Genomic DNA, 17,335 nt, shown 5'->3' on the forward strand with positions numbered 1-17,335 from the left:
TTTGTAATTTGTACGAATTGTAGATATGCACTTGGTTAAAGGACTATATTAGTGTTTTAAAGAAAAGTAAACATGCGCACAACATTAGAAATTAATGATTAGCCAACAGGCTAAAGGGCGATTTATAGTCGTGCGTAGGTCCTACGGCGTAGCAGCGACGGCGTAGGTTCCGCGTCGGTTTTCATTTATACTTGTGCGTCGCCGTCCGCGTCGACGTGCAAACACACGCGAAACCGCTGGTTGGCAGTAATCACGCGTGTAACCACAGTAGCAGCAGAAGTCGTCACAGAAGAAGAAGCTAAGCAAGTAAACCCACAAACGAAGAAGAAATAGCAACTTGTTGTGTATAATTTGAGAAGACCAGCAATGATGGAAGTAAATAAACAGCGACTTATGTTTCAGTTTGAGTTAAATCACTCCTCAACTTGGCTCGTCTTTGTTTTCACCGTCTCAAACGGAAATACCTATGACGCAGTTTTTTTACCTGACGGGAGGGGTTCTGGTGGACCAATCACAGCGCTTACGGTCCGCGTAGAGCCGACGCGCTGTTAGAAAATTTGTGAGGTGCGCGTCAGGCTACGCAGAGCTACGCACAGGCTACGGATAGCCTACGCCGTAGCTACGCCGTAGGACCTACGCACGACTATAAATCGCCCTTAATAACAAAACAGATGTACACAATGCGCTGCATATCTCCAATTTAGATCATATATCCCTTCGCATTTTAACAATACATGATTTCTGAGTTTTTTTGTCCTGTGGAAATTTGTAAAATGATTTTTCTGTGTTTTGGGGCGGCAGTGGCTCAGTGCTGGTTGTCTACAAACCAGAAGGTTGGTGGTTCAATCCCTGACCAAGTGTCGAGGTGTCCTTGAGCAAGACACCTAACCCCAGCTGCTTCCGACGAGCTGGATGGCGCTTTGCATGGCTGACACCGCCATCAGTGTATGAATGAATGTGTGAATGTGAGGCAACTGTAAAGCGCTTTTAAAGCGCTATATAAATGCAGTCCATTTACCATTTAATGACCAGCATCCCAGTACAAAACAATAGGTCCATCCCTCACAGCTTTGTTTTGAAATCAACATGGCGGTGGACTGAATAAGGCGTATAAGCTTATGTATTACCCTGCAATAGAAAAACAGATTTTTAGTGACTGGTGTTTTACCGTGAACAGGTGCTTTCTGCAGCGAGGGTGGTTTGTGTTCTCCATTAACAGACGGTGAGCGGGGCAGGGCCGGGGCGGAGCTCGTCTCTGGACTCGTGTATGGACTGCAGGGAGGCTGATCGTACAGCGGCAAAGGAGGAAGAGATGAATGAAGCCTTTGACAAGGTGACACTTGTGAGGAACAGAAAGTGTGTGATTATATGTAATGATTACAAATCATGTACATTCCCCGTACATTAAAAGTTTACAAACACTCACTCTTTATTTACTGCACATTTCACACAGATATAATAAGATTGGACCTTAAAAAGTGTTTTTTTAAGCTTAAAAAATAAAAGTTATGGTACAGTATATGTCAGGTTTAATTGTTTGTCAGAAATATGTTGTTTAATTGTGATTTTAGCAAGCAATTTTAGTGATATCTGTTATTTCCCATTTAAGTAGATAGGACTTGAGTATTGCATGACTGATTGCATGGCCACCTAGTGGCGTGACTTACCTAAAGACACTTTAGCAATAGTAAACTCATCAATACTATGAAATAACACCCATGTAAGTACTGTATGGGAATTATGTTTCGACTAAAAGCACCCAAAATAAACTAAAACTGTTATTTTTATCATATTCGGTGTAGTCAACCTTTGTCTAGAATTTGCAAAACCGTACTGGTATCATGTTTCACCCTGAGATGACTTCACATCTATTATGGACTCTTACTTTGTTCAAAAGTCATCTATTTCAACCATACACTGCAAAAAATGATTTAAGAAAAAACATTCTTAGTATTTTTGTCTTGTTTTCAGTAAAATATCTAAAAATTCTTAAATTAAGATGCTTTTTCTTGATTAGCAAAACGAACCAAGAAAATAAGTCTAGTTTTTAGACCAAAAATATCAAATTTAAGTGATTTTGTGCATAAAACATGGAAAAATAAAAAAATCTGCCAATGGGGTAAGCAAATTTTTCTTGAATTTAGTGTTTAAGAAAAATGTTCAAGATTTTTTTGCTTAACCCATTGGCAGATTTTTTTTTGCTTGTTTTTATGCACAAAATCACTTAAATTTGATAAAAACTTTTGAACTTAAAAACTAGATTTATTTTCTTGGGTCGTTTTGCTCATCAAGAAAAAGCATCTTAATTTAAGAATTTTTAGATATTTTTACTGAAAAAAAGACAAAAATACTAAGATTTTTTTTCTTGAAAATCATTTTTGCAGTGTATCCCATTGGCAGATTTTTTTGCTTGTTTTAAGTAAATTCACTTAAATTTTATATTTTTTGTCTAAAAACTAGACTTATTTTCTTAGGTAATTTTGCTCATCAAGAAAAACAGCTTAATTCAAGAATTTTTAGACATTTCTACTGAAAACAAGACAAAAACACTAAGTAAGAAAGTCGTTTTTTGCAGTGCACCCATCCAGTCTGTTTATTAAAAGATGGCACACTATATCATGATCTGCAATTATGCTTCAAAAGGCTTTTTGATCAGGCACTTCTGAAAGCTTCCTCTTTGAGCCCAAGGTGGGCAGAGTTTGATATGGGTACAGATTTGGCTCGCTGGCTAATTACAGGAAGGAAGAAACCACGCCTGTACCAACCACGCATACCAGACATCAGACTCAAAAATAACACTGAGTCGAAACATTTACAGAGTAAACGGTTAAGTTTTCTTACTTGTGCATCCGTCAGCCAATGAGAGTCTCCGTTCTCTGAGGCCATCAGATCCTCAACCAGCACAGACGGAAAGACGCCCACCCGTCCGTTAAACTCGCCCTCCCAAAACCCATCGTCCTCCTGGTTGTCTTTGTTGAGGATGCGGATGATAGCGCCCTCGGGGAAGGACAGCTCATCGTCTGTTTGACCCTCATAGTCATACATGGCCTTAACAAAACTCACTGAGAAAGAGACGAAGACAAAACAAAAAGAGGGGAGAAAGAAAGGATTTATTTAAGTGTTGAAAGAGCTTTACGGAGTTTCTCCAAATAGCTTTGAAACATTCACAAGCGTCTTCTTAGCTTTGCTTTTAAAGTCCCCAAGAAGTCGATTATTTTCATCACTTAAAACTCACTTTTGAGCATCATAATAGCATTTTTTTATAACAAATGTTCCTGTGACAGTAATTTCTTTTATGCTTTAAAATCGCTTGAATGCAACTCACTCATTTAGTATATGCAGGTCTATGAATATGCAAATTAGTCCCCATCTCTACTAAATCGCACAGCTCTGACTAAATATATATATGAATATGCAAATTAGTCCCCGCCTCCACTCTTTTGCACCACTTAAGACCATAGATATACACTACATGTGTCAGTTTAAAATACTCAGCAATGGTGTTAAATAATTAATTTGCACATGGCTCGTCTTAATTCATATAAAAATACCACATAGACATAAAAACTTTTCACAACAGGGGGACTTTAAGATAAACACATCAGTAAGACTCACGCTGGTGTCTCCGTTGAAGCTCCCGGAGGTTAGTTCAGGTTCTGTGGAGTTACTGGATGAATGTGATCGTGCATCCATAGCGGCGAGAGACTGCAGCATGCTCAAAACACTGTTAGACGTGGGAAACTGCAGGTATTTCTCCGGGACGTAGCCCACCAGACCGGTCTTATTGCGTGCCTTCAACCGCAACAATAAGATAAAAGTCTTTTCATTGCAGATTAGACAAAGTATTTCAATCAAAATTTGTCAAAATACGTAATAAATGATAACACAAGAAGCAATGACTGTGGAGATCTTTGTAAGCGACTGGTGTTTGTATTTTGTGGTGCAGATTTCGAGTGTGTCTGTTTATTGACCCACTGTGGAAAGAGCTGCACTATGCGATTGATCGGAGACAGGAAGTACAGAAGAGCTGAAATAATTGTGCGCTTTACCTTCACCCAGTCCTCCATGTCTCCATCTTCAATGACCTCCAACATCTCCTGCTCATCGATCGTAAGCTCATCTGGCTGAGAGGCCTGAGAGAGAGAGAGAGAGAGAGAGATAGAGAGAGAGAGAGATATAGAGAGAGAGAGAGAGAGAGAGAGAGAGAGAGAGAGAGAGAGAGAGAGAGAGAGAGAGACTTTGACAACCGGTTGCTTTGGTACATTGAACACATAAGCACTAAACAGTAAACTGAAGCCAGCTGTTACTAACACTTACCTATCAACTTTCAACTAATCAGTGAAGCTTACTAGACAAACGTCAAAAACATTATTATTATTACTAAGAAACTAAGTATTACATTTTTGTAGCTATTACAGAGGAACAATTTGAATTACTTTGTTAAAAATTACTTTCTTACTTAATAGTATTTTTGTCTTGTTTTAAGTAAAAATATATGTAAGGAATAATTGACGACGGGCCATTGAATTATAAGAAAATAATGCACACCAAGTTGCACACAATCAATTATTCCTCTTATACCACGGTTACCACAAACATTGCTCTGGTGCCTATTTTTAAGACATTTGAAAAATTAGGTTTGCAGTTTACAGAAAAATAATCAACACCCATAGAACATTTCTCAGCCAATCAGAATGCAGCATTCAACAGACCCGTGGTATAAATTTTTTAAATCAACATGCATTTTCTTGATAAGCACAATTACCTACAGTGCAAAAAAAAATGATTTTCAAGAAAAAATATTCTTGGTATTTTTGTCTTGTTTTCAGAAAAAATATCTAAACATTCTTAAATTAAGACGCTTTTTCTTGATGAGCAAAACGACCCAAGAAAATAAGTCTAGTTTTTAGACAAGCAAAAAACTCTGCCAATGGGGTAGGCAAAAAATCTTGAACTTTTTTCTTAAACACTAAATTTAAGAAAAATTCAAGAAAAATTTGCTTACCCCATTGGCAGATTTTTTTGCTTGTTTTATGCACAAAATCACTTCAATTTAAAATCAAAAAATATTTTTGGTCTAAAAACTAGAATTATTTTCTTGGGTCATTTTGCTCATCAAGAAAAAGCATCTTAAAGCAACACTATGTAGTTTTTTTACCTTTAAATAATGTCTCTAAAATTATTTCAGTGATAGAACAACTTTTAACTGGACAAATTGTACTGTTGCTGTAACCTGAGCAGCCTCCTAGCTGCTACAAGCACACTCTGAAAGTGGCGGTGGAGGGTAGAGCACAAAGCCCCGCCCCTCCCCCTGCCTGCAGAAGAGTATCTAATACCAGGTACTGTTGCGCTTTTCAACCACATGGGGGAGCTGTAAGTAATTTTTACATGGAAACTACATAGTGTTGCTTTAATTTAAGAATATTTAGATATTTTTACTGAAACCAAGACAAAAATACTAAGACATTTTTTCTTGAAAATAATTTAAATGATTTTCAAGGAAAAAGTTCTTAGTATTTTTGTCTTGTTTTCAGTAAAAATATTTTTTTCTTGAATTTAGTGTTTAAGAAAAATGTTCAAGATTTTTTTGCTTACCCCATTGGCAGATTTTTTTTTGCTTTTTTATGCACAAAATCACTTGAGTTTGATATTTTTGGTCTACAAACTAAACTTATTTTCTTGGGTCATTTTGCTCATCAAGAAAAAGCGTCTTAATTAAAGAATTTTTTTATATTTTTACTGAAAACAAGACTACTATGAATTTTTTTCTTTTATCTACTTTTTAAACAAATAAATACAATTTAAGTGAATTTGAAAAACACGCCAAAAAATCTGCCTATGGGAATTTTTCTTGTAGTTAGTATTTAAGAAAAAAAGTTAAAGTTCCCTTTCAATACGGTTCACTTCGCATTGCGTCAGTTAGCTGACGCTATGGGGGAAACTCCTGTTTACTCCGTGACTGAAGCCTATTGGTTAACGTCTGTACAAAGTACAGACCAATGACGTTTGAACCCGCGCGCGGGAAGTACACGTCCTTATATAAGCGCGGTTTAAGCGTCAGGAGCTCATTAATATCTCCTTCAGCGCGAACCTCTCGCTGCTCCGAAGAAGAAGAAGCCTTACCTCGCCGTCGACAAAAGCCCTGCAGCGGAGTCCCGGCCTAGCGTCTTCCCTGCCCTTTCCGGCTGAGAACCGAAGACAGCAGAATCCAGGTCTAGCGTCTTCCCCTGCCGCTTTCCGGCCGAGAACCGAAGATAGCCTTCGCTTGCCGTGGTACGAGCCCTGTGCAGCGGACACATGCCTGACGAGGTCTCCCCTGCGGCCGCCCGGTAAGATCAATATTTTTAATATAAAGCTGTAAGCTAAAAGAGCAGGCGCTGTTGTAATAGCGTCCAGCACAGCGGCTTGAGTGAGCCTCCCTGCTATGAATTTCCCCGAGCGCGTCACCGGTCTGGCACCTCCCACGCCGGGACCGCGCTTATATGCTTCGGTTGCCTTATCCATGTTTCGTGCTCCCCCTGCTGTTCCTCTCTCCCCGGGATGAACACACGGCGAGCCATGAGACTAGATGGATGCATAGACCTGCACACACGGACTAACCCCCCCTGTGTTCTGTCACATCGCAACCGTTCATGCTTACAGAGTCCCTTCGCTCCTCTCACATTCAGTGGCGAGATCTCTGACACATATGAATCCCCCGAGTGCATCGGGTGATACCGTTTATATGACGCATGGCTGTTCTGTCTGTGTTGCTGCTCCCCTCTGCCGTTCCTCTCTTGTTGAGATGAACAAGCGGGGGAACCGTAAAACTAGAAAGATGCATACGACAAGCAAACACGGGCGGATCTGCCCCTGTTTCCTGTCATAGCACAGCCACTCGTGCTCCACGCTCCCGGAGTCCCTCGCTCCTTTCCCCGCAGTGGTGAGATCTCTTAACGGCGTAGTTAGCACGCAGTCTTACGGCTCGCTGCCTCTAAATGCAGCTGTCTAGTGTTCAACGATTACAGAGCTTCATGCCCCTCCCCTCCTGGAGCGGCGCGATCTCATTCGTCTGCTCGATAGGGCGGATTCGCCGCTATTGGAGCATCAAGAACACTCATAATAAGAGCTAACCGGCTCACTATTCGTCGATACAGAGCTTCATGCCCCTCCCCCCTGGAGCGGCGCGATCTCATTCGTCTGCTCGATAAGGCGGACACGCCTCTATCTGAGCGCTAAAACACTTATTATAGAGCTTAACCGGCCTGAGTCTATCTCACTTCGGAAAGCTCACTACTAGTCTGCCCGGTAATTTCTCTCTGGTTTAGACGGAATTAGAGGCAGAACGAATTTGTTTAACATACTGAGGCCCGAATACCTCCCTTTATTCAGTCCCGTCCTATATCAGTGCGCTGAATATTGGTACATTCTTATATACCCGGTTTTTCTGCCCTTTTTAATAAACGGCAAAACCGCGGGCCTCACGGCAGACTTCCTCTCTGCGATGGGTTCAGTCTGACATTAAACCACCTAGACATACTGCTCTGCTCCGTGAGCCGTTCGGGTCACCGTCACTACTGAGGCTCGTGCAGCTGAACGGCCGAGCTCTGGTCTTCGCAGCACAGCTGCGTCGACATAGAACTGTCTGAAGAGGGGTTAAGTCGCGCCTCGGCTGGACTGCCCTGAAATGTTTTCTGTGTGCTGTTTATCCAAAACATACTGAGTAATACTGTTGGTTATGCGACCTCACTATAGTGGCGAACGGTATTGAATTCCTCTAAAAAGAGTAATTTCCGTGCTTACTATACTGTGTATTGACACCCCACGGTTGTACGGTGTCTCTAAACACTTTCTCGCCTTACTGACAAGCAATCAGTAATACGCACACACGGCCCGCTGTCCATAATTCTATCGACGCTTGCCGAAAAAACCCCGGTTTGGCCATATACTGTGTATTGACACCCCACGGCTGTACGGTGTCTCTAACACTTTTCTGCCAAAGTCGCTCGGAGCCCACCTCAGTTTCTCCGCTACGATGCTGACGGCGCAAACGAGCACGGTCTTACGGCTGTCATTCTCTCTTCCTAGAGAGACGCAGCCTCAGACCTCTCCATGGCTCCAAGCATTTGAATCGCGCCCTCTCCGGACGGCTACTCAAAGGCTTACAGCCAAGCGGTTTATGACGTTTTTCGGCCATACAGCTGATTTATATCAGCGGATCCGAAGACGCTCACACCTCCGCTCTGCTCCAATACTCGGAGATATTAAGGGTAATATCAACCTGAAGTGAGCTTGCTACCCGCCACAATAAGTTTCAAAACTCAAAGCGCGCGCACAGACAGACGCGCGGCATCTCGTTTAAGACGGGCTCACGTACCCCTCTAACGAGCCTCAGAAAACTGAATATCGTGGCATTCTGTTAATAAGTCCACTTCAGTTTGACTAAGCAAAGGTCCCGCCCCGAGCTGACGGCCGGGAAGCTCATGCTTAAGTTACACACAGCTGCATGAAGTGCTACCATTACGAGATCGCCAGCATCTGCTGTGGGTTGAACACGCTTTACGACGGCAATCAGCCTTCGGCGCGTGGAACGCCCGTTTGTCTCATATCAATCACCTTGTACTGTACATACGGTCCATTAAGGGGATGATTTTAGCACTGCAGCACTCTCGACCATGTTAGTGTGATAATGCGGTCGGGCAAACGACGGTGGTGTCATTATTTACCGAACCAGACTGAGATCTCGCCCCCTGTACACGCTGGCGAGTCATCTCCTTTATAAACTCATTGCATCGCTTTATAAGCTATGTTCAATCAGAGTGATACGCATCTCGTGCTTAACTACCAAGATGCAGACATATTAACCCGTTACGGTTAGAGATTGCATCCGTGGGACACGACCTACATTACGTGCCTTATAACACGTTGACACGAGCTGCTAGGACCCCTTTCGCGAGGCGTCCTTATGCAAAGTCTGATCTATTCTGTCTAGTGACAGCGAGAGTCTTCCCCCCGCGAATTGTAGGTGGAACAGCTTTCTCCTCACTACAGAGGCTCGTCCACGGCGGCTTTCTCCCCCTGCGTATATATATATATGTGGCGGTGATAACAGCGAACCACGCTTTTATGACCGACCATCCACTTTATTCATAAGTCTGTCATTTCTCAGATGCGGACGGTGCCCGAGGCGCAGCGCTCTGGAACTGTCCAAGGTCCTGTATGACAGATACGTCTGACGTACATCAGACGATCAGCTGTTCATCGGCGTCACAGATCACTCACTAGCGCACCTGTCAATACAGGTTATTTATGGATCGTTGACGTTATCACCTCCCGTGACAATGAAGTCTACTCCATGTATGGATTAGATCCTCGGGCATGGTCTTAGAAGTTTCTCATTTGACATTTGTGACACGGCCGGCTGGTCCCCGCCGTCCACGTTGTCAGTTTACAGCTTCGACATCCCTGCTTCGCGCACTAGTGAGGTTTGTTGCATTAAAGGTGCGCCGCGTAAGCTCACGTATGCACGATATGGGTTTTGATTATATGCGTCCACCGTGCGCTTAGAGAAGCTCACATATGCACGCTACAACATTTCGGTATACACTAAAGATGCGCTCGGAAAAGCTCATCTGTATACACGGCTGTGACACATACATACATTGTTGTTCATCTGTGTACGTTCACGGTGCGTTGAGTGCCCACCGTACGTTCATCAATCATATCTGTACACATTCACGGCGCGTTCTGTGCATTGATTTATCTATACGCATTCACGGTGCACTGAAGGGTTCACCCGTGTGCGCACAACTTATTATCAGAACACATGACGGCGCGCTTGAGAATCTTGCCGGCCTGTGCATTATAACACTCTGATTCATCTATATGCATTCACGATGTATTCAAGTGTTCACCTGTGCCCGTGCAATTTATAGTCAATACACATTTACGGCGCGCTTGGACAGCTCACCGATCTGTGCACTATAATACTACCTATATGCATCCCGATGCGCTCGAGGGCGCACCTGGGTTCACACTATTGTGGTATCTGTATAATCCCACGCTACGAACCGTTCTGCCGCATATTATAGTCAGATCGGCCGTTCGTGAGCTTCGCAGATCACTCACTATGTATGTCTGTTGCTTACAGTGGTTATTTAGATGGATCGTTGAAACCATCACACTGGCTCACGCCCCTCTATGAGCTATGTCCTATATAGAGCCCACTCTGTGAGAGTTTGGCTTTTTCATGGACTTGGTCTACAGGGGTATCTATTTGATATCTGCTACACGGCCGGCTGGTCTTCGCCGTCTACGTTGTCAGATTGTACAGCTTAGACGTCCCTGCCCTACGAGCGCAGGTTCTCTCGGCTCAATCATGCACGCTCATGCGTTTTATGTGTACACCACGGTGCGCTCAGCGAGCTCACAAACGTGACTCTGAATTTACTTATCTCGCACACCCGCGGCGCGCTCGGTATCTCGGCGTCTTGTGCTATGTTATGTGCCCCCGGTGCGTTTAAAACCCCACCGTGTGCGCGTCAACATTTTATATGGTGCTTACACATTGCTTAAAGCTGTGAAGATGCCGGGTATAGGGCCACACGCAGTGTCTCTCCGGTAAGGCACTTCTGTACGTTGTGTATGCACGGCGTGATGGGATTACGTTCCCCCATAGCGTCAGCTAACTGACGCAATGCGAAGTGAACCGTATTGAAAGGGAACGCTTAGGTTACTCACGTAACCCCGGTTCCCTGAAATAACGGGAACGAAGCATTGCGTCACTTGCCGTGCTACAAACGTCTACGCAGCGAGTGTATTCGGCTGCGCGCTTCAGTCGAATAATAATGAGCTCCTGACGCTTAAACCGCGCTTATATAAGGACGTGTACTTCCCGCGCGCGGGTTCAAACGTCATTGGTCTGTACTTTGTACAGACGTTAACCAATAGGCTTCAGTCACGGAGTAAACAGGAGTTTCCCCCATAGCGTCAGCTAACTGACGCAATGCTTCGTTCCCGTTATTTCAGGGAACCGGGGTTACGTGAGTAACCTAAGCGATTTTTTGCTTACCCCATTGGCAGATTTTTTTGCTTGTTTTAAGCACAAATTCACCTACATTTTATTATTATTTTCTTATGCCATTCTACTCACTAAGAAAATGCATCCCGAGTTAAAGTCTTCACATATATTTGTACTAAAACCAAGACAAAAGTACTAAGTACAAAATTCATTTTTTGCACTGATTGCCCAAGACGACGCTTCAAGTACCATCGACTACACTGCAAAAAATGTTTTTCAAGAAAACATTTTCTTAGTATTTTTGTCTTGTTTTCAGTAAAAATATCTAAAAATTCTTAAATTAAGATGCTTTTTCTTGATGAACAAAACAACCCAAGAAAATAAGTCTAGTTTTAGACCAAAAATATTAAATTTAAGTGATTTTGTGCATAAAACAAGCAAAAAAAATCCGCCAATGGGTCAAGCAAAAAATCTCGAACATTTTTTCTCAAACACTAAATTCAAGAAAATTTCAAGAAAAATTTGCTTACCCCATTGGTAGATTTTTTGCTTGTTTTATGTACAAAATCTCTTAAATTTGATTATTATATTACTCATTAAGAAAATGCATCTTAAGTTAAAGTTTTCAGATATTTGTACTAAAACCAAGACAAAAATACTGAGTACAAAATTCATTTTTTGCACTGATCGCCCAATAAGACGCTTCAAGTACCATTGAAAAAAACCCACAATGCCACATGTCTGTCTGTTTAATCAGAAGGGTCATTCAGTTCATGTTACGGCAAGAATCGATGCCATGAATGACATATAAATGCTCTTCATCTTTTGAAATCTTACAGTGACTGACATCTCAGGAAGTTTTGTCAAATTGATGCTCATAATTTACAGAGTATATCTATCATGCAGCTATTCAAATATCCCTGCTACACAAATATGGATTGTTATCTTCTCCTACCTTGTATGAGTAAAGCACTTTGCAGGTAAGCGGATAGTTTCTTAAAGTCCCTGAAGGACTTGAACTGCTGTCGTCGTGCGTTTCCATGTTCTCCTCTGATTCTTCGCCCTCCTCTCGCTCCAAATCCACAGTGGTCTACAAAAATGGAAACAAATATATGGTAAAACACTTCTGCACTTCTTCAAAATGGCACGACAACACTGAAATGTCTCGTGTTTTTTAATAATAAGCAGGCAAATGTAAGATCATGTCAGAAACGACTATAAACACCACAGGTTTTGATTCTGTCCAAGCTGGCAGGTGTATGAAAACCAGGTAATCTCATCAGCAGGTGATCACGTGACCACAGAAACGTGGCAACAGAGCAACACAGTTGAATAAAGGTCACGTGCATTGGAAACTGATACCTACAGGTGTTTAGGGATTGGTTTAAGAGCTTGAAAACTGATCTCAAATCAGTGTAGATCAGCTGATATAAGCCGCTCCCCACTGCTAACATAATAGATATCAGAGCAAAGCACACGCCTGTTTAATAACACTGTACGGTCATGGTTATCTTAATGTCTGTTGATAATATTTCTGCACTTGGACACTTTACATACACAGCTATGAGTAAACTAACTTTTTCTTTTAACATCAGTGCATTTTTATTGGTTCAAAATAACCCAAATATCCCCCAAAACATCTTTTATAATCCTTTCTAGTGTCTCTCTTTCCAGCTGCCTCTATCACATTCTCTTTGTTTGTCCTTCTGTCTCCCTTTCTGTCTGTGCTGCAAGAATGTTGTGAGTTGAATATTAATACATATACAGAGGTCAATCTACTGTGAGGTGGGCTCACCTATGGTGAATTTACTTCATCCTCATTGAAAGTTATTTCTCTGACCTTTATGCAACACGACGCCTGTATTTTAGTACTGCAGTATATTTGTGCTCCAGTACTGCCCTATAGTCCCTCTTTACCACAGCACCATTAAATGTCAGTATTTTTGTATTTATTGTATGAGGTGTTTATAAGTCCAGTAGGTTTGGGGATGTCGGAGGGGTTTGGATTGCCTAAAGCCAAACTTTGCGAACCCTAGGTGGTTAAAAAAACATGTCTTATCAGTTGAATGTACTTTAATTACATGGCAAATTTCCACGTAAATTTATTACATTAGGTCAACGTAAAAAGATTTTGTTGCATCCAACAAACATGATTAGATATAAACTCACCTAGAGGATTATTAGGAACACCTGTTCAATTTCTCATTAATGCAATTATCTAATCAACCAATCACATGGCAGTTGACAATCTCCTGAACTCCAAACTGAATGTCAGAATAGGAAAGAAAGGTGATTTATGCAATTTTGAGTGTGGCATGGTTGTTGGTATCAGACGGGCCAGTCTGAGTATTTCACAGTCTGCTCAGTTACTGGGATTTTCACGCACAACCATTTCTAGGGTTTACAAAGAATGGAAAAACATCCAGTATGTGGCAGTACTGTGGGCGAAAATGCCTTGTTGATGCTAGAGGTCAGAGGAGAATGGGCCGACTGATTCAAGCTGATAGAAGAGCAACTTTGACTGAAATAACCACTCTTTACAACCGAGGTATGCAGCAAAGCATTTGTGAAGCCACAACACGCACAACCTTGAGGCGGATGGGCTACAACAGCAGAAGACTCACCGGGTACCACTCATCTCCACTACAAATAGGAAAAAGAGGCTACAATTTGCACAAGCTCACCAAAATTGGACAGACTGACAAAATGTTGCCTGGTCTGATGAGTCTCGATTTCGGTTGAAACATTTAGATGGTAGAATCAGAATTTGGCATAAACAGAATGAGAACATGGATCCATCATGCCTTGTTACCACTGTGCAGGCTGGTGGTGGTGATGTAATGGTGTGGGGGATGTTTTCTTTGCACACTTTAGGACCCTTAGTGCCAATTCGGCATCATTTAAATGCCACGGCCTACCTGAGCATTGTTTCTGACCATGTCCATCCCTTTATGACCACCATGTACCCATCCTCTGATGGCTACTTCCAGCAGGATAATTCACCATGTTGCAAAGCTCGAATCATTTCAAATTGGTTTCTTGAACATGACAATGAGTTCACTGTACTAAAATGGCCCCCACAGTCAGCAGACCTCAACCCAAAAGAGCATCTTTGGGATGTGGTGGAACGGGAGCTTCGTGTCCTGGATGTGCATCCCACAAATCTCCATCAACTGCAAGATGCTATCCTATCAATATGGGCCAACATTTCTAAAATGCCACGAAGAATTAAGGCAGTTTTGAAGGCGAAAGGGGGGTCAAACACAGTATTAGTATGGTGTTCCTAATAATACTTCAGGTGAGTGTATATATAAGTTGGTACCCAAGGTACTAATAAAAAAAAGTTCACTAAAGTGGTACCATACACTAAGGGTGCACTTTTATTATGGCTAACCCTATCGAACCGTGCCCGAGCACGATTGTACCCCTTCCCTACTTTCCCAAAAAGCATGCACGCACACTATACTTTGACAGATCCAACCCCAAACGTGACATATTAGGTACCATCCCAGTTACAAAAGGTACAACTTTTGTACCTTTATTTCTGAGAGTGTATTAACTTCTCAGGGGTACTTCAAAACAATTATTTGGGTCAAGGGGGTTCAACTAACGAAAAAGTCACACAAGTGTCTTTACAGTATGGTAGTAATGAGATACTCACTGAAAGAGAGAGGTCATGGGTGGTAAGGGTGGGCAGTGACGCCCAGCGCTCGTTCTCCAGCTCCTCCATCACCTGATTCATGGCGCTCTTTAACCACGTGTCCACAGAAACACCAACCTGCCGCAGAAGATCCAGACGAGCTTCGGCCTTCAGCTTTACAGTCTGAAACAGATTAAAAGAGATGTCAACAAAACACAAAGATGATGACAATCCTGAAATTACTGCTTCACATCACAAAGAAAGAAATATGATGTCATATCTTTTTAAAGGCAGTGATACATTACACGTAATTGAACAACAAAAAATGCCATTATTTAATCAGTTCTACAAAAATCTGAGACATTGAAATGAGCCGGCCGTAAATAAATGATTTTTTCATGTCGCAATGGAGCAATTCATGTACTGTTTTTTGTACTAATGAAACTGCAAAAATTAGGATAAATGTTTTTAAAACTGCTCTCTAAACTACAAACATCTTGCATTAAAAAAAGTCTTCATTTTTATTCATTTCTTTTAATTGTGGGAGGATGATTGTGTAATGGTCCACTCATTATTAAACCATCAGGTTGATCTCAGAGGAGAATACAGATGTCCATACACCATTAACACTTCTCATTATTCGCAATGACGCATCTGAAGACTCAGTTTCTAATGTCACAGACAACACAAACAGTTTTCATTGCTAAATAAAAACAATTTTTCTGCAAATCTAAAGGGAGGGAAATAATTACAGACCAATTATATTTCTAATATCCGTTGGGAAAATGCGCTACAAAGTTTGCTGCCAAATAAAATGCAATATTTTCCAACTGAACTTCACGTGCGATTTCTTATTCTGTTTGTTGTTAATGCTCCATTAGCTCTTAATGGGGATATTAAATATTTAATGGTCTGAGCTTAAACAATCTGTCTGCAGGAGATCCAAGACAAAAACAAAGACAGTGCTTTATAATGCATATGATTGCCATGTGGATCTGCAATGTTAGATTCTCAGTTATGAAGTACAGTTTTTAGTCATACATCATAAATTTGTTACTGCGCCCAGAGGATCGTCATAAATTAGGTTTACTTGAAAAGGAAAATCCTGTCATTTATCCAGCATCATGTGATTTCAAACCTGCACCAGGTGGGATTTTTTCTTTCATAAAACCATGCCCACTTTTATGGGTATGCTCATGGTGAGCACCTGTATTTCAGTTTGTCCACAGACTTCACAAGATGTTTTTCTTTGTACACTGAGGTCAGATGTAAACTATTAAGAGAGTATGTTGTGCAGCTGTATGGGGGAAAAACCTGTCCTTAAATTTACTTTTTTGGTTTATTGAAGGTTTTGTGACATCTCACATGAGGTTTTAACTTGTTTACAGGCTTTGGCATGCAAACACTTATTCCACAAAATACTTTTATTTCCATTCATCCCAAAATTACAGAGATATAATTTTGAGACAACATGGCCCAGCCCTAAAACAGGTTTGTAAAAACATAAAGGTTAATGAAATTAATATTAATTTCTGGATGAACTACATCTTTAAGTTACAACATATTCAGGGCCAGAAGAGGGCGCTGTGACTGCTGGAAGACCACAGGACATTTACAGATGGACAATTCAATGCAAATGTCCACCTTTGCATGAAAAAATAAAGTTTTTACCCATAACCGTACTGATATCTCAGATGTCAATATTTGGTGGTTTAAATATTCATGCAAAGTCTCTGTTAAAGTTTTTAAAGCAGTTTTTTTATTATTTTCCATATTTAAAGGGTAAGTTCACCAAAAAATAAAAATTGTGTCATCATTTTCTACATTTTATGTTGTTAGTTACAAACCTGAATACATGTCTTTTTTTGAGCACAAAGAAATATATTTTGAGGAATGTTTGTAACCAAACCATTTCCCATTCACTTCCATAATAGGACAAAATAGTACCATGGAAGTGAATGGTGCATCTGATCAGTTTGCTTACAAACATTGCTCAAAATATCTTCCTTTGTGTTTATCAGAACAAAGAAATGTATACAGGTTTGTAACAACATGAAAGGGAGTAAATGACGACAGACTTTTTATTTTTGGGTGAAATAACCCTTTTAAGTAAGTGCAAATTTCAGAATCGTCACATGCATAACAGAGAAATGTCACATGCCCAACGTGGTTTCTTCTTAAAAAATGTGCACACAAGTTGATAATAAAATGCATTCTCTTGGAATTTACATTTTAAGTTTTGACTGCAAATGCCACGTTGGATTTACTGCGATATATTGATCGCTTGGGGTTAGATTTGGGGTTTGGATGTACTTTTATGTTTAGGTTTCTACATCGTTTTCTTCCGCTTTTAAAACTATTCTCACATGGAGTTGGGGTTTGGATGTCTAAAAATGTAACAGAAAGTGATTCTAACCCCAAACCCAAGCGACAATGGTAAGAAAATAGGAAAAACAATGAGAAAACAATACATAAAATGACACGAGAAATCCGTGGGAGTGACATGGAAAAAAGCTGAAATCCGTGACATGGACACGGATAAAGTGATCAAATTTTCCATGACTATAACACAGATTTTCGTGAGATCAGGTTGAACAGACTATACCAGAACAGGCAATAAATAACAGCCAATGCTACTAAGGTCATATTGGTACTGGACCACATGTCTGTAATGGCATTATCACATTGCAATTAAA

General features: G+C 41.1%; 1 protein-coding gene across 2 annotated transcripts in view; it reads right to left on the minus strand.

Annotated features, from left to right (window-relative positions):
* Positions 1 to 17,335, minus strand: part of LOC129418809 (F-BAR and double SH3 domains protein 2) — a 91,722-nt gene that overhangs the window by 4,796 nt on the left and 69,591 nt on the right. For both annotated transcript variants that reach the window (XM_073853850.1, XM_073853851.1), the window contains 6 exons: positions 14,661 to 14,822; positions 11,955 to 12,089; positions 4,050 to 4,133; positions 3,610 to 3,792; positions 2,840 to 3,057; positions 1,169 to 1,338 (listed from right to left, as the gene is read on the minus strand). In XM_073853850.1, the coding sequence (XP_073709951.1) occupies positions 1,169 to 1,338; positions 2,840 to 3,057; positions 3,610 to 3,792; positions 4,050 to 4,133; positions 11,955 to 12,089; positions 14,661 to 14,822 (952 nt within the window). The remainder of the gene's footprint in view (positions 1 to 1,168; positions 1,339 to 2,839; positions 3,058 to 3,609; positions 3,793 to 4,049; positions 4,134 to 11,954; positions 12,090 to 14,660; positions 14,823 to 17,335) is intronic.

Source organism: Misgurnus anguillicaudatus, chromosome 15 (assembly GCF_027580225.2).
Source record: "Misgurnus anguillicaudatus chromosome 15, ASM2758022v2, whole genome shotgun sequence".
Lineage (NCBI taxonomy): Eukaryota > Metazoa > Chordata > Actinopteri > Cypriniformes > Cobitidae > Misgurnus > Misgurnus anguillicaudatus.